At 43.7% G+C, this 19,073-nt stretch overlaps 1 protein-coding gene across 1 annotated transcript in view; it reads left to right on the forward strand.

Moving 5' to 3' along the window:
- The window catches only part of KDELR1 (KDEL endoplasmic reticulum protein retention receptor 1), a 51,982-nt gene that overhangs the window by 28,636 nt on the left and 4,273 nt on the right, over positions 1 to 19,073 (forward strand). Inside the window, exons 3-4 of the mRNA XM_068241309.1 lie at positions 4,157 to 4,315; positions 9,579 to 9,831. Of these exons, the coding sequence (XP_068097410.1) occupies positions 4,157 to 4,315; positions 9,579 to 9,831 (412 nt within the window). The remainder of the gene's footprint in view (positions 1 to 4,156; positions 4,316 to 9,578; positions 9,832 to 19,073) is intronic.

Raw genomic sequence — 19,073 nt, forward strand, 5'->3', positions numbered from 1 at the left:
GTTGTGACGTCAGAAGGAGTCCCGATCCACCCCATAGTGCAGCCTGGCGGTGATTGGCCAGGCTGCGCAAGGGGTCTGCGGGGGGGGGGCCCTCTTTCGCGGCGGGGAAGCGGAGCATCAGCGGCGAGCCGCGGGCGATCGCGTAAGACACACAGCTAGCAAAGTGCTAGCTGCGTGTATAAAGAAAAATATGTGAAAATCTGCCCACTAGGGCCTGAGCAGTCCACCGCAGCGGTAATGGACGAGCTGAGCTCGTCATTACCACCAAGGTGGTTAATTAACCACTCTGCGACCGCCTCATGCCAATCGGCGGCCGCAGAGTGGCTTCCTAGTTTCTGAGTCACGCCCATTGGCGTCATCTTGTAAGAAGCAAGATTTGCAGGTAACGCGCGCTGGCAGGCTGCTTTTTACATGTAAATTGCTAAAAAAAAGGTTACAGCTGCGATCTACCGCAGCGCTGTACAGAGGACAGCCTAGTTACTTAACTGTCTCTCCGAACGCCTCACAATTTAATCCCTATTATAGGCATATGTATGTGTAGTGTAGTGTAGGTGACGTAGTGTAGGGCTAATTTAGGAGGAAAGGGGGAGGGGGGAATAAAATAGATATTTTTTTTGTTTAGTTTTTTTAAAAATTGGATCTTTTTTAATAAAAAAACTAAAAGCAGCAATCAGAGAACACCAAAAGAAAGCTCTATTTGTGAGAAGAAAAGGAGTTAAAACTCATTTGGGTGCTAAGTTGTATGACAGAGCAATAGCCGCTAAAGCTGTGAAGTGCTGAACTGTAAAGAATTTCCTGGGGGGGGGGGGGGGGGGGGGGGGGCATAAACCTCTGGTCCTCAAGAGGTTAAATAGCCTGGGCTGGGTGAGGGGCATCAGTACAACACAGCAGGGCTAGGGTTATTTGTGAAAGTCCTTGGTGTAGAAAGTAGCACCATTGATGCTGGTTGTGTGTCCTTTTCATCTGTTATCTGACATCTGTGAAGGGGGCTGTGTGCTGCACATAAAGGCACCTCATTAATAACACATACTACAGACTATCCACTGGAGCTGTGAAGTTTTCATCAATACTGAGGTCACATTGTAGATGCGTCAGAATTCTGAATAATCTTGTGTTGCCAAACCACCTTCTCCTTCTGAGTCTTGAAACTCTCCATAATAACAGTGACTGTCAGGTCCTCAGTGCTCTGATCTGCCTGCCTGGCAACAAGAGGAACATGTTATCTGGCCATCCCTTACAGTGAACCCGAAGTGACATGTAACATGAAGAGATAAACATATACACATATGATACAAGCCCTACTAAGAAATCATGTGAAGTCCCTTTGTAACGATCAGTGGTGTATCTGATGATCAGAACGTGCTCTATCAAAACAGTAGTCAGTACTTTATTCAGAGTGTAATCACACGTGAATTGGTGCACAGTAATTTTTAGGAGTACTCCTTTAGTGATAGCCCTTAGTGGCTGGGGCTATCACTTATGCAGAGAGTGGTCGTACAAGCGAGGTCGGTAACGGGTCGGTCAGCAGCAGAACAGAATCATCAGGCAAAATCGTAGCCAAAATACAGGCCGAGGTCGGTAGCAGATCAGATAGGTAAAGGTACAGAATCAGGAGGCTAAATGAGAGTCAGAGAACAGGCTAAAGTCGTCAGCAGATCAGATTGGCAGAAGTACAGAAACGGAAGGCAGAGAATAATCAGAGGTTCAGGCAAAAGGTCATACACAATAAATCAATATACAATAATATGTTTTTTCCTAAGCTACGTGTGATTCCCCGGGGTCCTACCGGATCAAACACACACTGATTTGACTAAGGTCTGAGAGCTTTCACTGCAAAGTTTCAGCAACAACAGACAATGAGCAACAGTGTTTAAATACACGCAGCTACATCAAATGGCCTGTCCAGAGCAAGCCGACCACTCAGCACAGTGGAGGCGGCGGCCGTGGTCAGCTGACAGGCGAGTCAGCTGACTCGCCTCCTCAGTGCATAAAGACCACGCCGCCTGTTGCGCGTGCGTGATAATCTATGCTGATGTAGGGGAGAGATGCCCGACCTGCGGCGGGGAGCCTGCGGGGATGCGGCTGCGGGCGATGTGCCGACAGACGCGGAAGCAGCGGCGCCACTACCCGCAGCAGCAGAGGTAACTTCAACATTTCTGACACCCTTTCTGTTTTTCAGTACAGGAAGAGTTAAAGCACCAATGACCTGTTTCTCCCCCCCCCCCCCATATATACTTTTAATACTGTTATATTACTGGTGCTGTGGCATCCTCCACCCTCCAGCGCCCTCTGTGGCCCCCGTTCTACTCAGTCGCAATCTACAACTGATCAGAATGTCGAATATGGGCGGGGAGGAAGTGGCAGTTCTTCCTCCCCTCTGCCTGTCCATAATTCAGCCCCCTCCACTCACCGTTATAGTACCAGATAGGATTCACTGCACACAGCGCGGGTGGGGGCTGTGTTGTGTGAGGGCTTGTGAGAATTGAGGTCGGATATCCTTCTGACCTCAATTACCACAAGCCCGCACACAGCGCAGCTACCCTGCACGCTGTGTGCAGTGAATCATATCTGGAACTAAAGCAGAGAGTAGAAGGGGCGGAATTATGGACGGGCAGAGGGGAAGAAGAACTGCCACTTCTTCCCGCCCATAATAGACAGCAGAATGGGGTCCACAGCGGGTGCTGGAGGTGGCAGGGTGGTGCTATGACATAGTCACAACACCAGTAATAAAACAATATTAAAAGTATTGGGAAGGGAGACCAGGTCAGGGGTACTTTAATTTACTTACGTTATCTATGCATGTTATCTACCCATGGCCTCCCCTAAATATCAGTTGGTTAAGTCCTCGTTAACTGGGACTCTACTGTTCATGTACATTATATGCAGCTTGAATTTGCATCAATCAGAATGGATAGGGACTTTATTTTGATTTGTCTAGTTTCAAGCTGCATAGAATTGACATAAAATTTGAGTGCAAGTTGAAATGATTTGAATGTGGCCATCTCTGTTGTCCTCTACATCGGGGATCCCCAACCTGTGGTCCGCGGCCCACTGGTGGTCCGCGGGACGTTCCCAGTTGGGCCGCAGGACTGTCCTCTTCCCCCCGCCCGTCCCCGCGACCGCCGCTGTTATTACCTTAGCAGCTGCCGCTCTCCCCTCTCCAGCGCGTGTACTTTCCAGCAGCGTATCTCCCGGCTGCTGTGTGTGATGCGGCAGGAAGCAGGGCTCGGTTCCCATTGTAACCTTACAGGAAGCCGCTGCCCTGCTTCCTGCCGCATAACACACAGCAGCCGGGAGCTACGCTGCTGGAAAGTACACGCTGCTGGAAAGTACACTATACTGGCTATACTGGGCACTATACTGGGGCACTATACTGGCTATACTGGGCACTATACCAGCTATACTGGGGCACTATACTGGGCACTATACTAGCTATACTGGGGCACTATACTGGCTATACTGGGGCGTATGACTACCTACCTATACTGAGCACTATACTGGGCACTATACTAGCTATACTGGGGCACTATACTGGCTATACTGGAGCGCTATACTGGGCACTATACCAGCTATACTGGGGCACTATACTGGCTATACTGGGCACTATACTAGCTATACTGGGCACTACCTACCTATACTGAGCACTATTCTAGCTATACTGGACACTATTCTAGCCATACTGGGCACTATACTGGCTATACTGGGGCACTATACTGGCTATACCTGGGCACTACTATACTAGCCATACTGGGGCAACTAAACTCCCTATACTGGGGCAACTATGCTAGCTGTGCCACTGCACCCTAGCCCCCCCCCCCCCGTAAAGCGCCCCAACGTCCACTAGGACGCGCACCCAACGTCCACGCCCCCACCTCTCCTCCCCCGCATTCGCCCCCCCCCTCCCCCCCCCCCCCCCCCCCCCCCCCCCCCCCCCCCCCCCCCCGGCGGTCCCCAGAATAAAATTTGGTCAGAAGGTGGTTCCCGGGCCGGAAAAGGTTGGGGACCCCTGCTCTACATCACTGTCGTGCCCTCGTGTTTATTTCTCTCTTCTTCCTGGGACCCGCCCCTGTACTTCCCCCTGACCACTATCGCTATACACCTTCTGCATACCTGTAATATTGTGTGGTGTACTAAGTCGTCTTCTCTGTCTTTGCAGCTTGTATATGTTGGAAGTTCTTACGCCACTGTGTGGATGATCTACAGCAAGTTCAAAGCCACATATGATGGGAACCATGACACCTTCCGCGTGGAGTTCCTCATTGTACCAACCGCCATTCTGGCTTTTCTAGTCAACCATGATTTCACCCCTCTAGAGGTAAGAAAAGGAGGGGTTAAACATAAATATTAAAGCCGACCTACTATCTAATTTTGGGCTTGATTTGTTAATGCATCTTATAGAGTGTTAAATACTCATTGCTTCAATGCCTTACAAACGATCAATGGGTTCAAATGACCAGGCAGCAGAAAACTTCTTAACTTGTACCAGTGATGCCCCATGCTGTTCTCTTTTCTTCCGTTTTTCAGCTCAACTGCCCCCCCCCACCCCACCCCAAACAAGCCCAGCTAATGTATAGCTCTATTCTTACTGCATGGAATGTTTTGCCTAAGGTGTTATCACAGACATTACAAACAAGCAGAAATGGTGGAAGAGAACATTATTTTCATTTTAATCTATTCATGTTTTCCTGCAGTAGAGCTAAGCTGACTGTTGCTATGCCTGTGTTCAGTGGTACTATTGATCAATAGTACTGTCATGTGAGTTGATCCTGACTGACATGATCCACTGCTACAGTATGAAGAAGGTGATGCAGGAATGTTTGGAAGACCCACAGTGTCCTGTACCAACTTTGAAATATGGAGGAGGGTCAATGATAATCTGGGGGTGCTTCAGCAAGGCTGGAATCAGGCAGATGTTTCTTTGTGAAGGACGCAAGAATCAACCACATATAAGGTTATCCTTTTGGAGAGTGTGCCCAAAAGCATGAAAGTTGTGATTGCAAGAGGGGGTTATTCCACCAAAAACTGATTTCTGAACATTCTTTAGTCAAAACAGTATTGGCATTTTATTTAAGAGTGAACAGGGAATATGGTTTCTTTGAATTATTCTGCCTCATTTCTCTTATTTTGATGCCTTGTCATTTCCTTTAAAATTACGTTTGAAAGAACAATATTTTTTGTTGGAAATAAGGAGAAATCTTGTCAGCCGTTCCTAAAAACGAAGGCACAGTTGTTCCATTTAATACTTTCGCATGTGAAAAAAAGAGAGCCTTAGAAACAGATCATTTTTACAGTGGTTATATTTTCCAGAACTGTATCCCTCACTTTACATAAATATCCCTCTGATGGTTGGGAAAAGCCCTTCACTTCAGCCAGCATCTCACAATGAATGAATTTATGGCGATATTTGTTGTTGTTAAAAACAATGGTGCATGAGCCAGCCTGGGGCCCCGGGAACTCTTACTGCCCGGGGCCCCAGAACCAGCATCTAACACCATATGTGAGCGAAGCCAAAACCTTGGAGCTGCCACCTCCAAGGCCTGTCTCCTACTGCTCTAAAACTTACCAAACACACAATTGGAGAAACTCACTCCAAAACAGTTCTCTGCTGCTTTATAAAGCCTGCAGGCTGCTTATAAGCCAATGAGAAGTGCACACATATAATACACCTAGCTTGCAGTGATTAATCAAGCAGAAGCTGAGCAAGTCAGCCAGTCAGTTGGAGAGGGCTTCAGTTGCATATAGACAATGGCTATATGACCAGCAGGGGGCACCAGCGTGCAGGATATTCCCTCTCATCTGCCCCCCTCCTAACTAAACTGCATGGGTCATATAGCCATTGTCTATATGCAACTAAAGCCCTCTCCAACTGACTGGCTGACTTGCTCAGCTTCTGCTTGATTAATCACTGCAAGCTAGGTGTATTATATGTGTGCACTTCGCATTGGCTTATAAGCAGCCTGCAGGCTTTATAGAGCAGCAGAGAACTTTTTGGGAGTGAGTTTCTCCAATTGTGTGTTTGATATTTGTTGTTGTATCATTAAAGCATTTCCCTGATCACAGAAATACATTCTTTCAATCCGTTTAGGCTGAGACATAATGGCCTGTAAATATTTTGAATTTGAATTATTTAATTGCATCCTAAAGGCAAAACACAGTGAGTGGGACATGGAGGCTGCTATATTAATTTCCTTTCAAACAATACCAGTTTCCTGGCAGTCCTGCAGATCTTTCATGCATCAGTAGTGTCTGAATCACACACCTGTAACAAGCACGCAATTAATATAGTCAGACTTCAGTCAGAACGCCTGATTTGCATGCTTGTTCAGGGTCCATAGCTACAACTGGGCAATGTGCACTGTTTAAAAGGAAATACATGTCAGCCTCCGTATTCCTCTCATTTCAGGTTTTCTTTAAAGAGAACCTGTAACAAAAAAAACATGTCCCCTGGGGAGTACTCACCTCGGGAGGGGGAAGCCTCAGGGTCCCAATGACCCTGAGGACAAGGAGGACAAGGGAAGCCTCAGTAGGATCCAGAGGCTTCCCCCCAGGTGAGTACCCCCCCAGGTGAGATTTTCTCATTCCAGGTTTTCTTTAAAAGGAACATGAGGGGAGATATATGGAGGCTGACATATTTAATTCCTTTAAACAGTGCACATTGCCTGGCTGTCCTGCCGACCCACTGCCTCTAATACTTTTAGCTATAGACCCCTAAAGGAACCCTGAACAGACTCTTAAAAAGCAAATCTGCACTTACATGAGGCTTCATACAATCGCTTTGGCTTTCAGGTTACTGTACGAGTGTCCTCTGAATGGACTAAGTCAGAGGAGCGTCCTCTAGATTCACCTCGGAGTGTAGGCTGCTGCCAAAATTATTTTTATGTTTCCTTATCCCCTGTGTTATAAATCCTGTAAGTTTGGTTGCAGTGTGAATTGGGGACAAGGTGACTTCCTGTACATTTCTCAACTTGACGTAAGAAAGAATAATTATAAGGAGTGGAATAAACCCAGGTGGGACACTACTAAATAGAGCATCACAATACCTGGCGTATGCTGATGATACCAGCCTGTTGAACAGGAACACTGGAGCATCGCTCAGAAGCCTTAATCATCTGGAGGAGGCTTCTCAGCAAGCCGAATTCTCTTTTAATGCTCGAAAAACGAAATCTGCAGTAATGATTTGTCACCATGTCACAGTGACACAACAACGAGGATCTCTTGTTATTAACAACTATGGAAGAGTGGTACTCTTTATATATTTGGCATCTCTTATCATCAAGCATGAAAATGAGGTCAGGAAAAAAACAAGCATGTTTAAAGTGGAACTAGACTCAGAACTTCATATTTGCTCTAAAAGATTAGACACAGCATAATAACCTTTATGGGGGAAAAAAATCTTCATTACAATTTATGGAAACCTTAAAAAAACCTTACGTTTTAACTTGGCTTCACTTTTGCAGGGAGCACTGAAAGGGTTAAGTGCTGATGAGAACTAATTAGACACTTGGATCTAATCAAACACAGAGAACAGAGAAGTGAATTTCATCAGCAACTATGGCCCATGTACAATTCCCTTTTTCACCTGAGTTTTTTCCTAGGAGATAATTTTTCATGCTCTATTTAAAAAAAACGTTTCAGTACTTTTCAACTGGAAAAGTACTGAAAAGTAGGTGAAAAAGTACTGTCAAAATTATTTTGAGTATGTTCTTGCTTTCTTTTGGCTTAAAAAGCATTTTGTTGACACATTTAAAAATATCACCTAGGAGAAACAGTTAATTGCATATGGGCCTATATGTGGAATGAAAACTTTTCATTGTGTGTTGTGTGGGTCCGCTTTAAGCTCTGATAAAGGCTATTTTTAAACTGCTTCTCTCTTAGAAACACATTGACTGTCAAGAAGACTTTGGAAGTCTTCCGGAGCCAAGTCCTTCTGAAGACAGGCAGCTCCATACTTCGCACGTGCAAGAGAGGGGGCTCCCGCATGCACAGAATGAAGCGGCCCGTCTTCGGGAGCACTCGAGCTCCCGAAGACTTCCAAAGTCTCTCTTCGGCGGCGGAGAGAGTTGTATTGGACCAAATAATGCTACGGGGGAGCCAGCGCTGGAATGGGGACCAAGAGAGGACTGAGAGAGGAGCAGGGAGGTTCTGTTAGGACCCAGAGCCTGCCCTCTCAGAGCCTTCCCTCTCCCTAGGTACGTATCTGGCTTTTTTTTGCAGCTTTCCAATGACTTTAAGTACAAGCCCTTGTTCTCAAAGTTGTCACCTGTAATTCAAAACCTCAGCTTTCACAAAGAAAAATGAAGCCCATTCAGTTGGGAATTTTTAGAAAAATCTATGACCTGTATTAAAGAAAAAATGTATGGGAAATTCATATTAATCAATGTTGAGCTGTTTTGCCTATATGGAAATTCCCCCATTGTAGTGAAGAGTGGACAATGCCATTGCTTTGACCACTTGGAGCACATTCCATCAGATATATGCGTGTGATAGATATATATATATATATATATATATATATATATATATATATATATATATATATATATATATACGGTATATAATTTTTTTTTTTTTTTTCAACTGCTGTATGTCTTGTGGCCACAGCAATTTAGACCGAATTAAGCTCCTACCACGTCGTTTATGGATGGTGAATGAAGGAAGACTGCACCATCCAGAGGCCACCAACATGTACTGTACATAAGGAGAGTACAGCTTGATGAAAATGGATCAGCTGTTTCTGGAGAGCAACTGTGCTGAACTCTGTGTCACACAGCAGCATTACTACATGTGTTGTACTTGTCTGGTACTTTCAATGAGATGATGTATGAAAAAAGAATCTGAAAGAATATCAGGAATAACCGGTTATTATGGGCTATACAAACAATCCTCCCAATAAAACAGCTCTAGATGACAGAGTTGCACTTTGAACAGAAGAGAAAGTTAACAACATAGTACTAGAACATAAAAAAGCTATTTATGCTATAGAGAGCAATTCTGATGACATTGCATGGCTCAACTCACTACCAAATATGTCTGAAATACATCTGACTCTTGCAAGGCCACATCATCTTCCTAAGCCTTAGGTAAAAGGTCCATAAGATGCCCCTGCACTATAGATGCCACCAGGTTTAGGATCATTTTTTTCCCTTATTTTTGTCCTGTAAACCTAGACAAGCTCAAACTAGCCCTTCCTCAAACCTCTTCTGATCCTAACTATGAGAATGCCCATCATAGATTTAAACCAAAACTAAGAATGTGTGTAGGCCTATGCTGCTAGTGCTAGGAGATTTTCCTGGCGACTACTCAAGTAGACTATACCAACTCTATACTTATTGAGTAAGCCCTTCATTCATTCAGGAAGGTGCAGGCATGTGTCCTCTGTGGTAACAGACCTTAGCAGCACAAATGAATGGTTTTAATAATTTTCTGGTGGCTAAGTTCTGTCCCGGTGGCCTCTTTACTCAGGGCACAGAGTATATGATCTGTGTATGTATATATTCTGTAGCAAGTCATTAATAACAACCATTCTTGTTGTTACCAAAATGATTATCCACACCTCTCTGTCCCTGTTTATCCCACAGATCTTGTGGACATTTTCCATCTATCTGGAGTCTGTCGCTATCCTGCCACAGCTGTTCATGGTCAGCAAGACTGGGGAGGCAGAGACCATCACAAGCCACTACCTTTTCGCTTTGGGAATCTACCGTACCCTCTATCTCTTTAACTGGATCTGGCGCTTCCAGTTTGAAGGATTCTTCGATCTAATCGCAATTGTTGCCGGTCTTGTACAAACCATCCTATATTGTGACTTCTTTTATCTATACATTACAAAAGGTAAGACCTACAAACAGACGAGTACAAGATCATTAATTACATATAAATATGGGCTCCGGTCGCCATTTTTAGTCTACTCATCCTAGTGGGCATCATTTTCTGCCTTCATGCCTCTTTTATAAAGCTGCAATCAACATATTGGCAACCTTATAGATCACTAAATCGTGTTCTACACTTTAACTTCCCTGGAGGTATGGACGAGTCAGGCTCGTCCAGCAGTACTAAGGTAGGTTCTGTTTTTTGGGGGGGGGTTTCTCGTTAAATCTTTTATTGAACAGATAATGAAAATGTGAACAATTAAGCCACGCAAAGTGGCCAGAAGAAAATGACACAATATAACAAATTATCACATGTAAAAAAAAGAGCAAATGCCGAGAGCCCAATATAGTGTAGTATGTACTGGAATGTGGAGAAATGAGAAAGTATAAAAGTGTTATACGCACAAACAAGGCTTACCTCCAAGGCAACCACTGTATAGGCAGGTAAGGAGTTTAACCTGTCCCCACTCGGGATTAAGAAGTCGCTCTCTGTAGATAGGAAAAAAGGGGGGTTCCCCCTCCACCAAGGGTGGATACGTCACAGCCAAAAATGAACAGAGGCGCATGGCGTTTACTGAACACAGTGCTGTTGTATGCGTTGCATCTGATTGTGGAGTATGCCAATAAATTGTTTGTTTAATAATTGACAGTTTCTAGTGTCTGCTTATAGAAGGTAAGTCCACCACTGCCTTCCAAGCAATTTTTAACTATTTTAGGATAGTTTTTTTCTCTTCTGGCGCCTCTGTTCGTTTTTTCCTGTAAATTATCACACATGTATCTAGAGTCCAAAATACATGTCAGGATAAAACAGCATATTGTTTGGGTCTACGACTCAGAAAAACAGGCTTGAACAAAGCGAAAGCAGTGGGATGGGGGCGTGTCTGCCTTCATTACTCCACACCAAGAAGAGCTCAATGTCCAGGAAAAGAAGAAAATGAGGAACGTAATTCCCCCCAGCTCGGAGGAAAAACAATGACAATATCATCAAATGCAGTTAGCAAGCAGGTACAATGTGGTTTTAGCAGTGTCTTATAAAAATAATAGAACAAGAAAACAGTACAAATATAAATTCAAGCTGAACAGAATGGTCACTCATAACGTTTTTTTTTTTTTTTTTGGGGGGGGGGTTTGGATGTGTTTTACACATGACAATTTGCATTCATATTCTGGAAACCTGTATGTGAAAAACACGCATTTTAATGCAAAATAAGCAATCAAAAAAACTATGTTTTATGCCAAAAAGCTGAAGTGGGGAAATTGTGGTCCGGCAGAAAAGTAAAATTACATAAAATGTATTTTTTTTAATTATTCTGTGTTTGAAACTTTTATTATACACAAAATGTTTACTAGACCCTTGCATGATACATTGTGGTAAGTTACAGGTAAAAATCTTAAAAAGATAGAAAAAAAAACCACACACATCTGGGTTAATACTGACTATTTCACCACTGTCCTGTTTAGAGCTGGTTTAACCACTCTGCGACCGCCTAACGCAGGATGGCGGCTGCTAAGTGGATCACTCGTTCCCCGATCACGCCTATGGCATGATCTCGAGAGGATAGAGATTAGACGGGAGATCACACTAGCGGGAGCCCCCATTAGTAAACAGAGTGATCAGCCTGCCAGCCCGCGATTGTGGCTGGCAAGCTGTTTTTTTTATATACAGGGGTAAATATATGTATTATAGCACTGCAATCTCCCAGAGCGCTGTACAGGGAACAGTCTTGTCACTTAACTGTCCCACGGAAGGGCTCACAATCGAATCCCTTCCATAGACATATGTATATGTATGTATCATGTAGTGTATGTAACGTGGTCAATTTGGGGGGAGAGAGGGAATTTAAAAAAAAGTCTTTTTAATAGAGAAAAAAAAGCAGCAGAAATCAGAGACCCCCTAAACAAATCCCTATTTGTGAGAGTAAAGGGGGTAAATGTCATTTGGGTGCTACGTTTTATGGCCCTCCCCCAATAGTCATTACCCCACTGCTCTTGTAGCAGCATTAATCATTCATCATGTGCGGTATAGTATAGTATATAGTATAGTATATATAGTAAGTATATACACTATTGCAGATAATGGCTCTCCAATGACCCCAGTCAATCAGGCAGCACTATAGATGTCCGTAGTATATAAATACTAAATAATAATACTAACAGATTACTCCTAAGGCCAATACAGCGCACACATAGTAACAAAAAAACACAACTGAAAGCAGTTCATGCATGTAAAAGCAGCTTCTAAGTGCTAGATGCATAAATTACAACAAATGCTCAAAAAGTACTTCATGAACAATTGTCACTTCTAATACACCTTATTACATAGAATGACATTGAACAAAGCAAATAGAAATATTATAGTAAAATGTTTAGTGTAGTGTTTAGTGTATGTAAATGTTTACATACAAATAAGAACATTGCTTCTAGAGTACAATGAACCATAAATTACTTTTGTCTCATGTTGTTGTAACTTACAATAGGTAATAGAAATCGGACAGTTTTTCTACTGGTACATTTGGGGATTTTTAGTATTTTTTTTTTTTTTACAAAAGCAATCCCTAGATGAAATCTATACAAAGATGCCATCTGCCCTCCCACCCGTTTGCACACTATTCTGGCAGTTGGAGTGAGCAACTGCCATTCACTAAGCAAATTAAAAAAAAAACATGAGAATACCCCATGAGGAGATGGGCTAGTTAGTTCTGTCACATTTCTACTACCTGCTGTAAGTGACAGCCACACAGGAGAAAATTAATTTATAGCTCATTTTACTCAGAGAGAATTGTACTTCTTAAAGAAAACTTGTACTGAAAAAAACTTCCCCTGGCGGGTACTCACCTCAGTTCGGGGAAGCCTCTGGACCCTATTGAGGCTTCCCCCGTCCTCCTGTGTCCCACGGCGGTCTCTCTGCAGCCCCTGGAACGCACAGGTGACAAATACGACAGCCTGTGCAATATTTAACTCTCCTGGCTCCAGCAGGGGCGCTGTTCCGGCTCTTCTGACGGAGATAGGCGAAAATAGCCGATCTTCATCCGGTCCGCTCTACTACACAGGCGCAGGAGACTTGCACCTGCGCAGTAGAGCGGCCCGACGGACATCGGCTATTTTCGCCTATCTCCGTGGGAAGAGAGGATACTGCGCCGGAGCCAAAAGGTAAATCTTTACATCGCCGCCGCTTATTTACATTAACACTGTTCGGGGAGCTTTATCTCTGCCGCCGTGGGACCGAGGAGGACGGGGGAAGCTTTAATAGGATCTGGAGGCTTCCCCCACCCGAGGTGAGTACCATCCCCCCCCCCCCCCCCCCCCCAGGGGAGGTGTTTTAATTACAGATTTTTTTTAAGGTGGCCACACGATACAATAAAATGATTCGATTTTATGTCAATTTGATAACAACGATCAGATCTCCCAAAAGATCGAAAGCTTTTTTTCATTCGACTGAAAAATCCGATCGGATTTCCCGTTTTCTTTGATTTTTATTGATCCGGAATGCCACATATTTTTCTTCAATCTTTCTAGAGATTGTATGGTGTGTGTTAGATTGTCAATTTATTAATATACAGGTCCTTCTCAAAAAATTAGCATATTGTGATAAAGTTCATTATTTTCTGTAATGTACTGATAAACATTAGACTTTCATATATTTTAGATTCATTACACACGACTGAAGTAGTTCAAGCCTTTCATTGTTTTAATATTGATGATTTTGGCATACAGCTCATGAAAACCCAAAATTCCTATCTCAAAAAATTAGTATATCATGAAAAGGTTCTCTAAACGAACTATAAACCTAATCATCTGAATCAACTAATTAACTCTAAAAAACTTGCAAAAGATTCCTGAGACTTTTAAAAACTCCCAGCCTGGTTCATTACTCAAACCCGCAATTATGGGTAAGACTGCCGACCTGACTGCTGTCCAGAAGGCCATCGTTGACACCCTCAAGCAAGAGGGTAAGACACAGAAAGAAATTTCTGAACGAATAGGCTGTTCCCAGAGTGCTGTATCAAGGCACCTCAGTGGGAAGGAAAAAGTGTGGCAGAAAACGCTGCACAACGAGAAGAGGTGACCGGACCCTGAGGAAGATTGTGGAGAAGGACCGATTCCAGACCTTGGGGGACCTGCGGAAGCAGTGGACTGAGTCTGGAGTAGAAACATCCAGAGCCACCGTGTACAGGCGTGTGCAGGAAATGGGCTACAGGTGCCGCATTCCCCAGGTCAAGCCACTTTTGAACCAGAAACAGCGGCAGAAGCACCTGACCTGGGCTAAAGAGAAGCAGCACTGGACTGTTGCTCAGTGGTCCAAAGTACTTTTTTCAGATGAAAGCAACTTTTGCATGTCATTCTGAAATCAAGGTGCCAGAGTCTGGAGGAAGACTGGGGAGAGGGAATGACCAAAATGCCTGAAGTCCAGTGTCAAGTACCCACAGTCAGTGATGGTCTGGGGTGCCATGTCAGCTGCTGGTGTTGGTCCACTGTGTTTTATCAAGGGCAGGGTCAATGCAGCTAGCTAGAGATTTTGGAGCACTTCATGCTTCCATCTGCTGAAAAGCTTTATGGAGATGAAGATTTCATTTTTCAGCACGACCTGGCACCTGCTCACAGTGCCAAAACCACTGGTAAATGGTTTACTGACCATGGTATTACTGTGCTCAATTGGCCTGCCAACTCTCCTGACCTGAACCCCATAGAGAATCTGTGGGATATTGTGAAGAGAAAGTTGAGAGACGCAAGACCCAACACTCTGGATGAGCTTAAGGCCGCTATTGAAGTATCCTGGGCCTCCATAACACCTAAGCAGTGTCACAGGCTGATTGCCTCCATGCCACGTCGCATTGAAGCAGTCATTTCTGCAAAAGGATTCTCGACCAAGTATTTAGTGCATGAACATAATTATTTGAAGGTTGACTTTTTTTTGTTTTAAAAACACTTTTCTTTTATTGGTCGGATGAAATATGCAAATTTTTTGAGATAGGAATTTGGGGTTTTCATGAGCTGTATGCCAAAATCATCAATATTAAAACAATAAAAGGCTTGAACTACTTCAGTTGTGTGTAATGAATCTAAAATATATGAAAGTCTAATGTTTATCAGTACATTACAAAAAATAATGAAATTTATCACAATATGCTAACTTTTTTAGAAGGACCTGTATATTAATAAATTGACAATCTAACACACACCATACAATCTCTAGAAACATCTCTACACACCCTAGCAATTTTGTCAGTTTCCAATTATTTTTTATCATATTTGGGAAAAAATTGAACATCTGTGTGTGGTACATTTGTCATATTTTTGAAATGTTACAATGTCAGAAAAATTGATTGCAATTCTTAAATTGAACAGATGTTTAAAAAATTGTATGGTGTGTGGCCACCTTTAGTTGTATGTGTTATACATGTAATTTACATGTTACACTTTTCATGATAGTGGTCCTTTAATTAGTGAAATAGACAATAAATGCTGCAAAAATGTATTCTGGTACATACCAAATTAGTAACTATCATAAGCCGTTGAATCGCACATTCGTACCGCTCACCACTTCCCCTCACCGCAGTGAGAAAAAAGGGTGGAATAAAATGTTAACAATGGTTCATTAAGTTCTTTAATTGAGTATTTGTTGTAGTTTTCTCTGTTTGTAGGCTACAAGAAGCCCTTTGTCTCAATCAGCTGCTGCATCCTACAAAGTATCATTGAGAGCAACACTGACACTTTCATACAATAGATGCATAAATGAATGACCGTCTAGTGCAAATAATAGTCATGCAGCTATTGGTATAACAATATGGTATAACAAGCAAAAACACATATCAATTGTGTATGTTAAGTTGCTAAACAATGATTACCCAATGAATGAGCAAAATGAGGCAACGTATACGTATGGTAGAATTTGGCAGAGATGTTCGGCGAGTGAAAGCTGAAAACTGGTCAGCAAGACTATGAAAGGGCTACTTCCCATGTGGGAGTGCTGTTCTTCAGGGTTAGGTGAATCATAAAGGCAGCATCTGTGTGGTTTGTTCCTGCAATGGTTTGGGCTGTACAAAAAATAGCCAGACCATTAGAATATTGAGGCCTGATATTAGTGAGTGATAGCTGGGTTTTCTTCTGTCATTCTTGTTGGGACCAAAAATACCTAGGTGAGAAGTAGGGAGAGACCGGGAGCCCAATGGTGCAGTATCGTTAGCTATAGGGAGGATAAACTTATATAGATATATACTCACAAAGGTGGGTTGCAATTCCGGGAAGTGTAGGCCTGTTGGGAATTAACTGTCCCTGCTCGGTACTCCAGGTTCTGCTGGATACTGGATGGTCGCTCTCCTGTAGTACGATAGACTTTCCAGGAAAACTACAAATCTACTACCCCCAAAGGACTCCTGACTGGTAGTGGGTAGAATGGAGGCGCCCAATGTATGTTCTATTTTAGTGTCTTAAAATAAAAAGAGAAGTAATTGCTTACCTCTCCAGAAGATATAGACACCAGTTTAACTGGGAAAAAATGTATTAAAAAATATTCAAAAAGCAATCCAACAACGTGTTTCACGGGTCATGGCCCGCTTCCTCAGGTCAATATAAAGTGACTTGATAGCATATGGGATAGAGTGTAGGTGCTTCTAATAGCCTATCAGAGGCACCTACACTCTATCACCTCTCTTTTTTTATTTACCGTATATACTCGCAAGCAAGCCGAATTTTTGACCCCCCAAAAGTGGGCCAAAAGTTGGGGGGTCGGCTTGCTTGCGAGTCATGGGTGGGTGGGTGGGTGTGTAGGTGCTGTCCCTCCCCGCTCCCCCCGCGGCTGCCGCTGCTATTACCTTAGGCGGCGGCGCTTCCACTATCCCTGTCCTCCTCCGGTAACTAATTCACAGCAGCGCGCCCCTCGCTGCTGTGATGACGGAGGAAACCATAGAGAGCGGCCGTTACTATGGGAACCGCTCTCTATGGTTTCCTGCGTCATCACAGCAGCGAGGGGCGCGCTGCTGTGAATTAAATAGTTACCGGAGGAGGACGGGGATAGTGGAAGCGGCGCCGCGTAAGGTAATAGCAGCGGCAGCCGCGGGGGGAGCGGGGAGGGACAGCACCTATCCACCCACCCACCCATACTGGGGCACTATGCTAGCTATATGGGGCACTATGCTAGCTATATGGGGCACTATACAAGCTATACTGGGGCACTATAGAAGCTATACTGGGGCACTATACTAGCTATACTGGGGGCACTATACTAGCTATACTGGGGGCACTATACTAGCTATAATGGGGCACTATACTAGCTATACTGAGCACTATACTAGCTATACTGAGCACTATACTAGCTAAACTGGGGCACTTCACTAGCTATACTGAGCACTATACTAGCTATACTGAGCACTATACTGGCTATACTGAGCACTATACTGGCTATACTGAGCACTATACTAGCTAAACTGGGGCACTTCACTAGCTATACTGAGCACTATACTAGCTATACTGAGCACTATACTAGCTATACTGGGGCATTTTACTAGCTATACTGAGCACTATACTAGCTATAATGGGGCACTATACTGAGCACTATACTAGCTATAATGGGGCACTATACTGAGCACTATACTAGCTAAACTGGGGCACTTCACTAGCTATACTGAGCACTATACTAGCTATACTGAGCACTATACTGGCTATACTGAGCACTATACTGGCTATACTGAGCACTATACTAGCTAAACTGGGGCACTTCACTAGCTATACTGAGCACTATACTAGCTATACTGAGCACTATACTAGCTATACTGAGCACTATACTAGCTATACTGAGCACTATACTAGCTATACTGAGCACTATACTAGCTATACTGAGCACTATACTAGCTATACTGAGCACTATACTAGCTATACTGGGGCATTTTACTAGCTATACTGAGCACTACCTACCTATATTGGGCACTATACTAGCTATACTGGGCACTATACTAGCTATACTGAGGCACTACCTACCCATACTGGGCACTATACTAGCTATACTGGGGGGATCACGCGGCCAGCGTTTCCTACCCCCGGCTTATATGAGGGTCAATCATTTTTTCCTGTTTTTTGGGGTAAAAGTGGGGGGGTCGGCTTACATGCGGGTCGGCTTGCTTGCGAGTATATACGGTATATGTTAAAACACACATTGGGCGCCTCCATCCTACCCATTGCTATAAGTGAGTGTGTTGATTTTTTTATGGCAGTCATCACTACATAACTAAGAAACTTTTTTTTTTTTGCCAAGAATTTTCCCCCTTAAAGGGAACCTGAGAAGAGAAGCATCTCAGGTACCATACCTACTTGGAGTTTCCTTAAAGAAAACCTGAACTGAAAATTAAAAGTCAAAATCAGCACACACAAGTCATACTTACCTTCCATGTAGTCTACTCCTCAGTGTCTTTCTCCTGTCCCGTGTCCTGTTTGTTCACTGTGATCAAGGGAATTTTCCGTCCTCCATTTTGAAAATGGCCATTACCCATAACAGCTTTCTGGTCAGCACACAGTTAAACTGTAACATCGCCCACTTGAGCCATAGGGAAACCTAGACATTACTTGGCATATCAGTTTTCCTCTCAGCTAGCTATAACTGACAGCAACTGATATTTTACTGACAGCAACTGATATATTTCAGATCTGACAAAATATTGTCAGAACTGGAAGGGATTATTGTCAGAAGAAAATGGCGAGCTTCTGAGAGGAACTGATGGCAAGGTAACTATGGAATGTTCATTTGAAGTTACCTCATGTGTTTATTTTAAATATTTTTGCTCAGTACAGGTTCTCTTTAAGGGCACTCGTTACTCGCCATCTCCCCGGGTGGCTCAGGTCCCCTGTAATTCAGCTTGAAAGCCGGGCCAAGTCTCGCTTCATCGCGCATGCACAGCCAGGTGTGCTCCTCGTCTCGCTTCTGTCCCTGGGAGAGTTTTGCGATTGCGCAATACTACTGTGCAAATGCAGAATCCTCCCAGCAACGCGAGCGAGACGGGGAGCGAGCCACGCATGCGCAACGACGTCCAACTCGGCCATGCTTTTGGGGTAAATTGGCGGGGCCATCCATTCATCGAGATGGCGATGGTACCTGAGACACTTCATCATCCTAGGTACACTTTACAGAGGAACTGTAGTGAAAATAGCATAATTAATAACATTGCTTATTGTCTACAATGATAGTTTGTAGATTATTTATTTAGTCAGTGTTTT

The sequence above is a fragment of the Hyperolius riggenbachi genome, chromosome 6 (assembly GCF_040937935.1).
Source record: "Hyperolius riggenbachi isolate aHypRig1 chromosome 6, aHypRig1.pri, whole genome shotgun sequence".
NCBI classification, from domain to species: Eukaryota; Metazoa; Chordata; class Amphibia; order Anura; family Hyperoliidae; genus Hyperolius; species Hyperolius riggenbachi.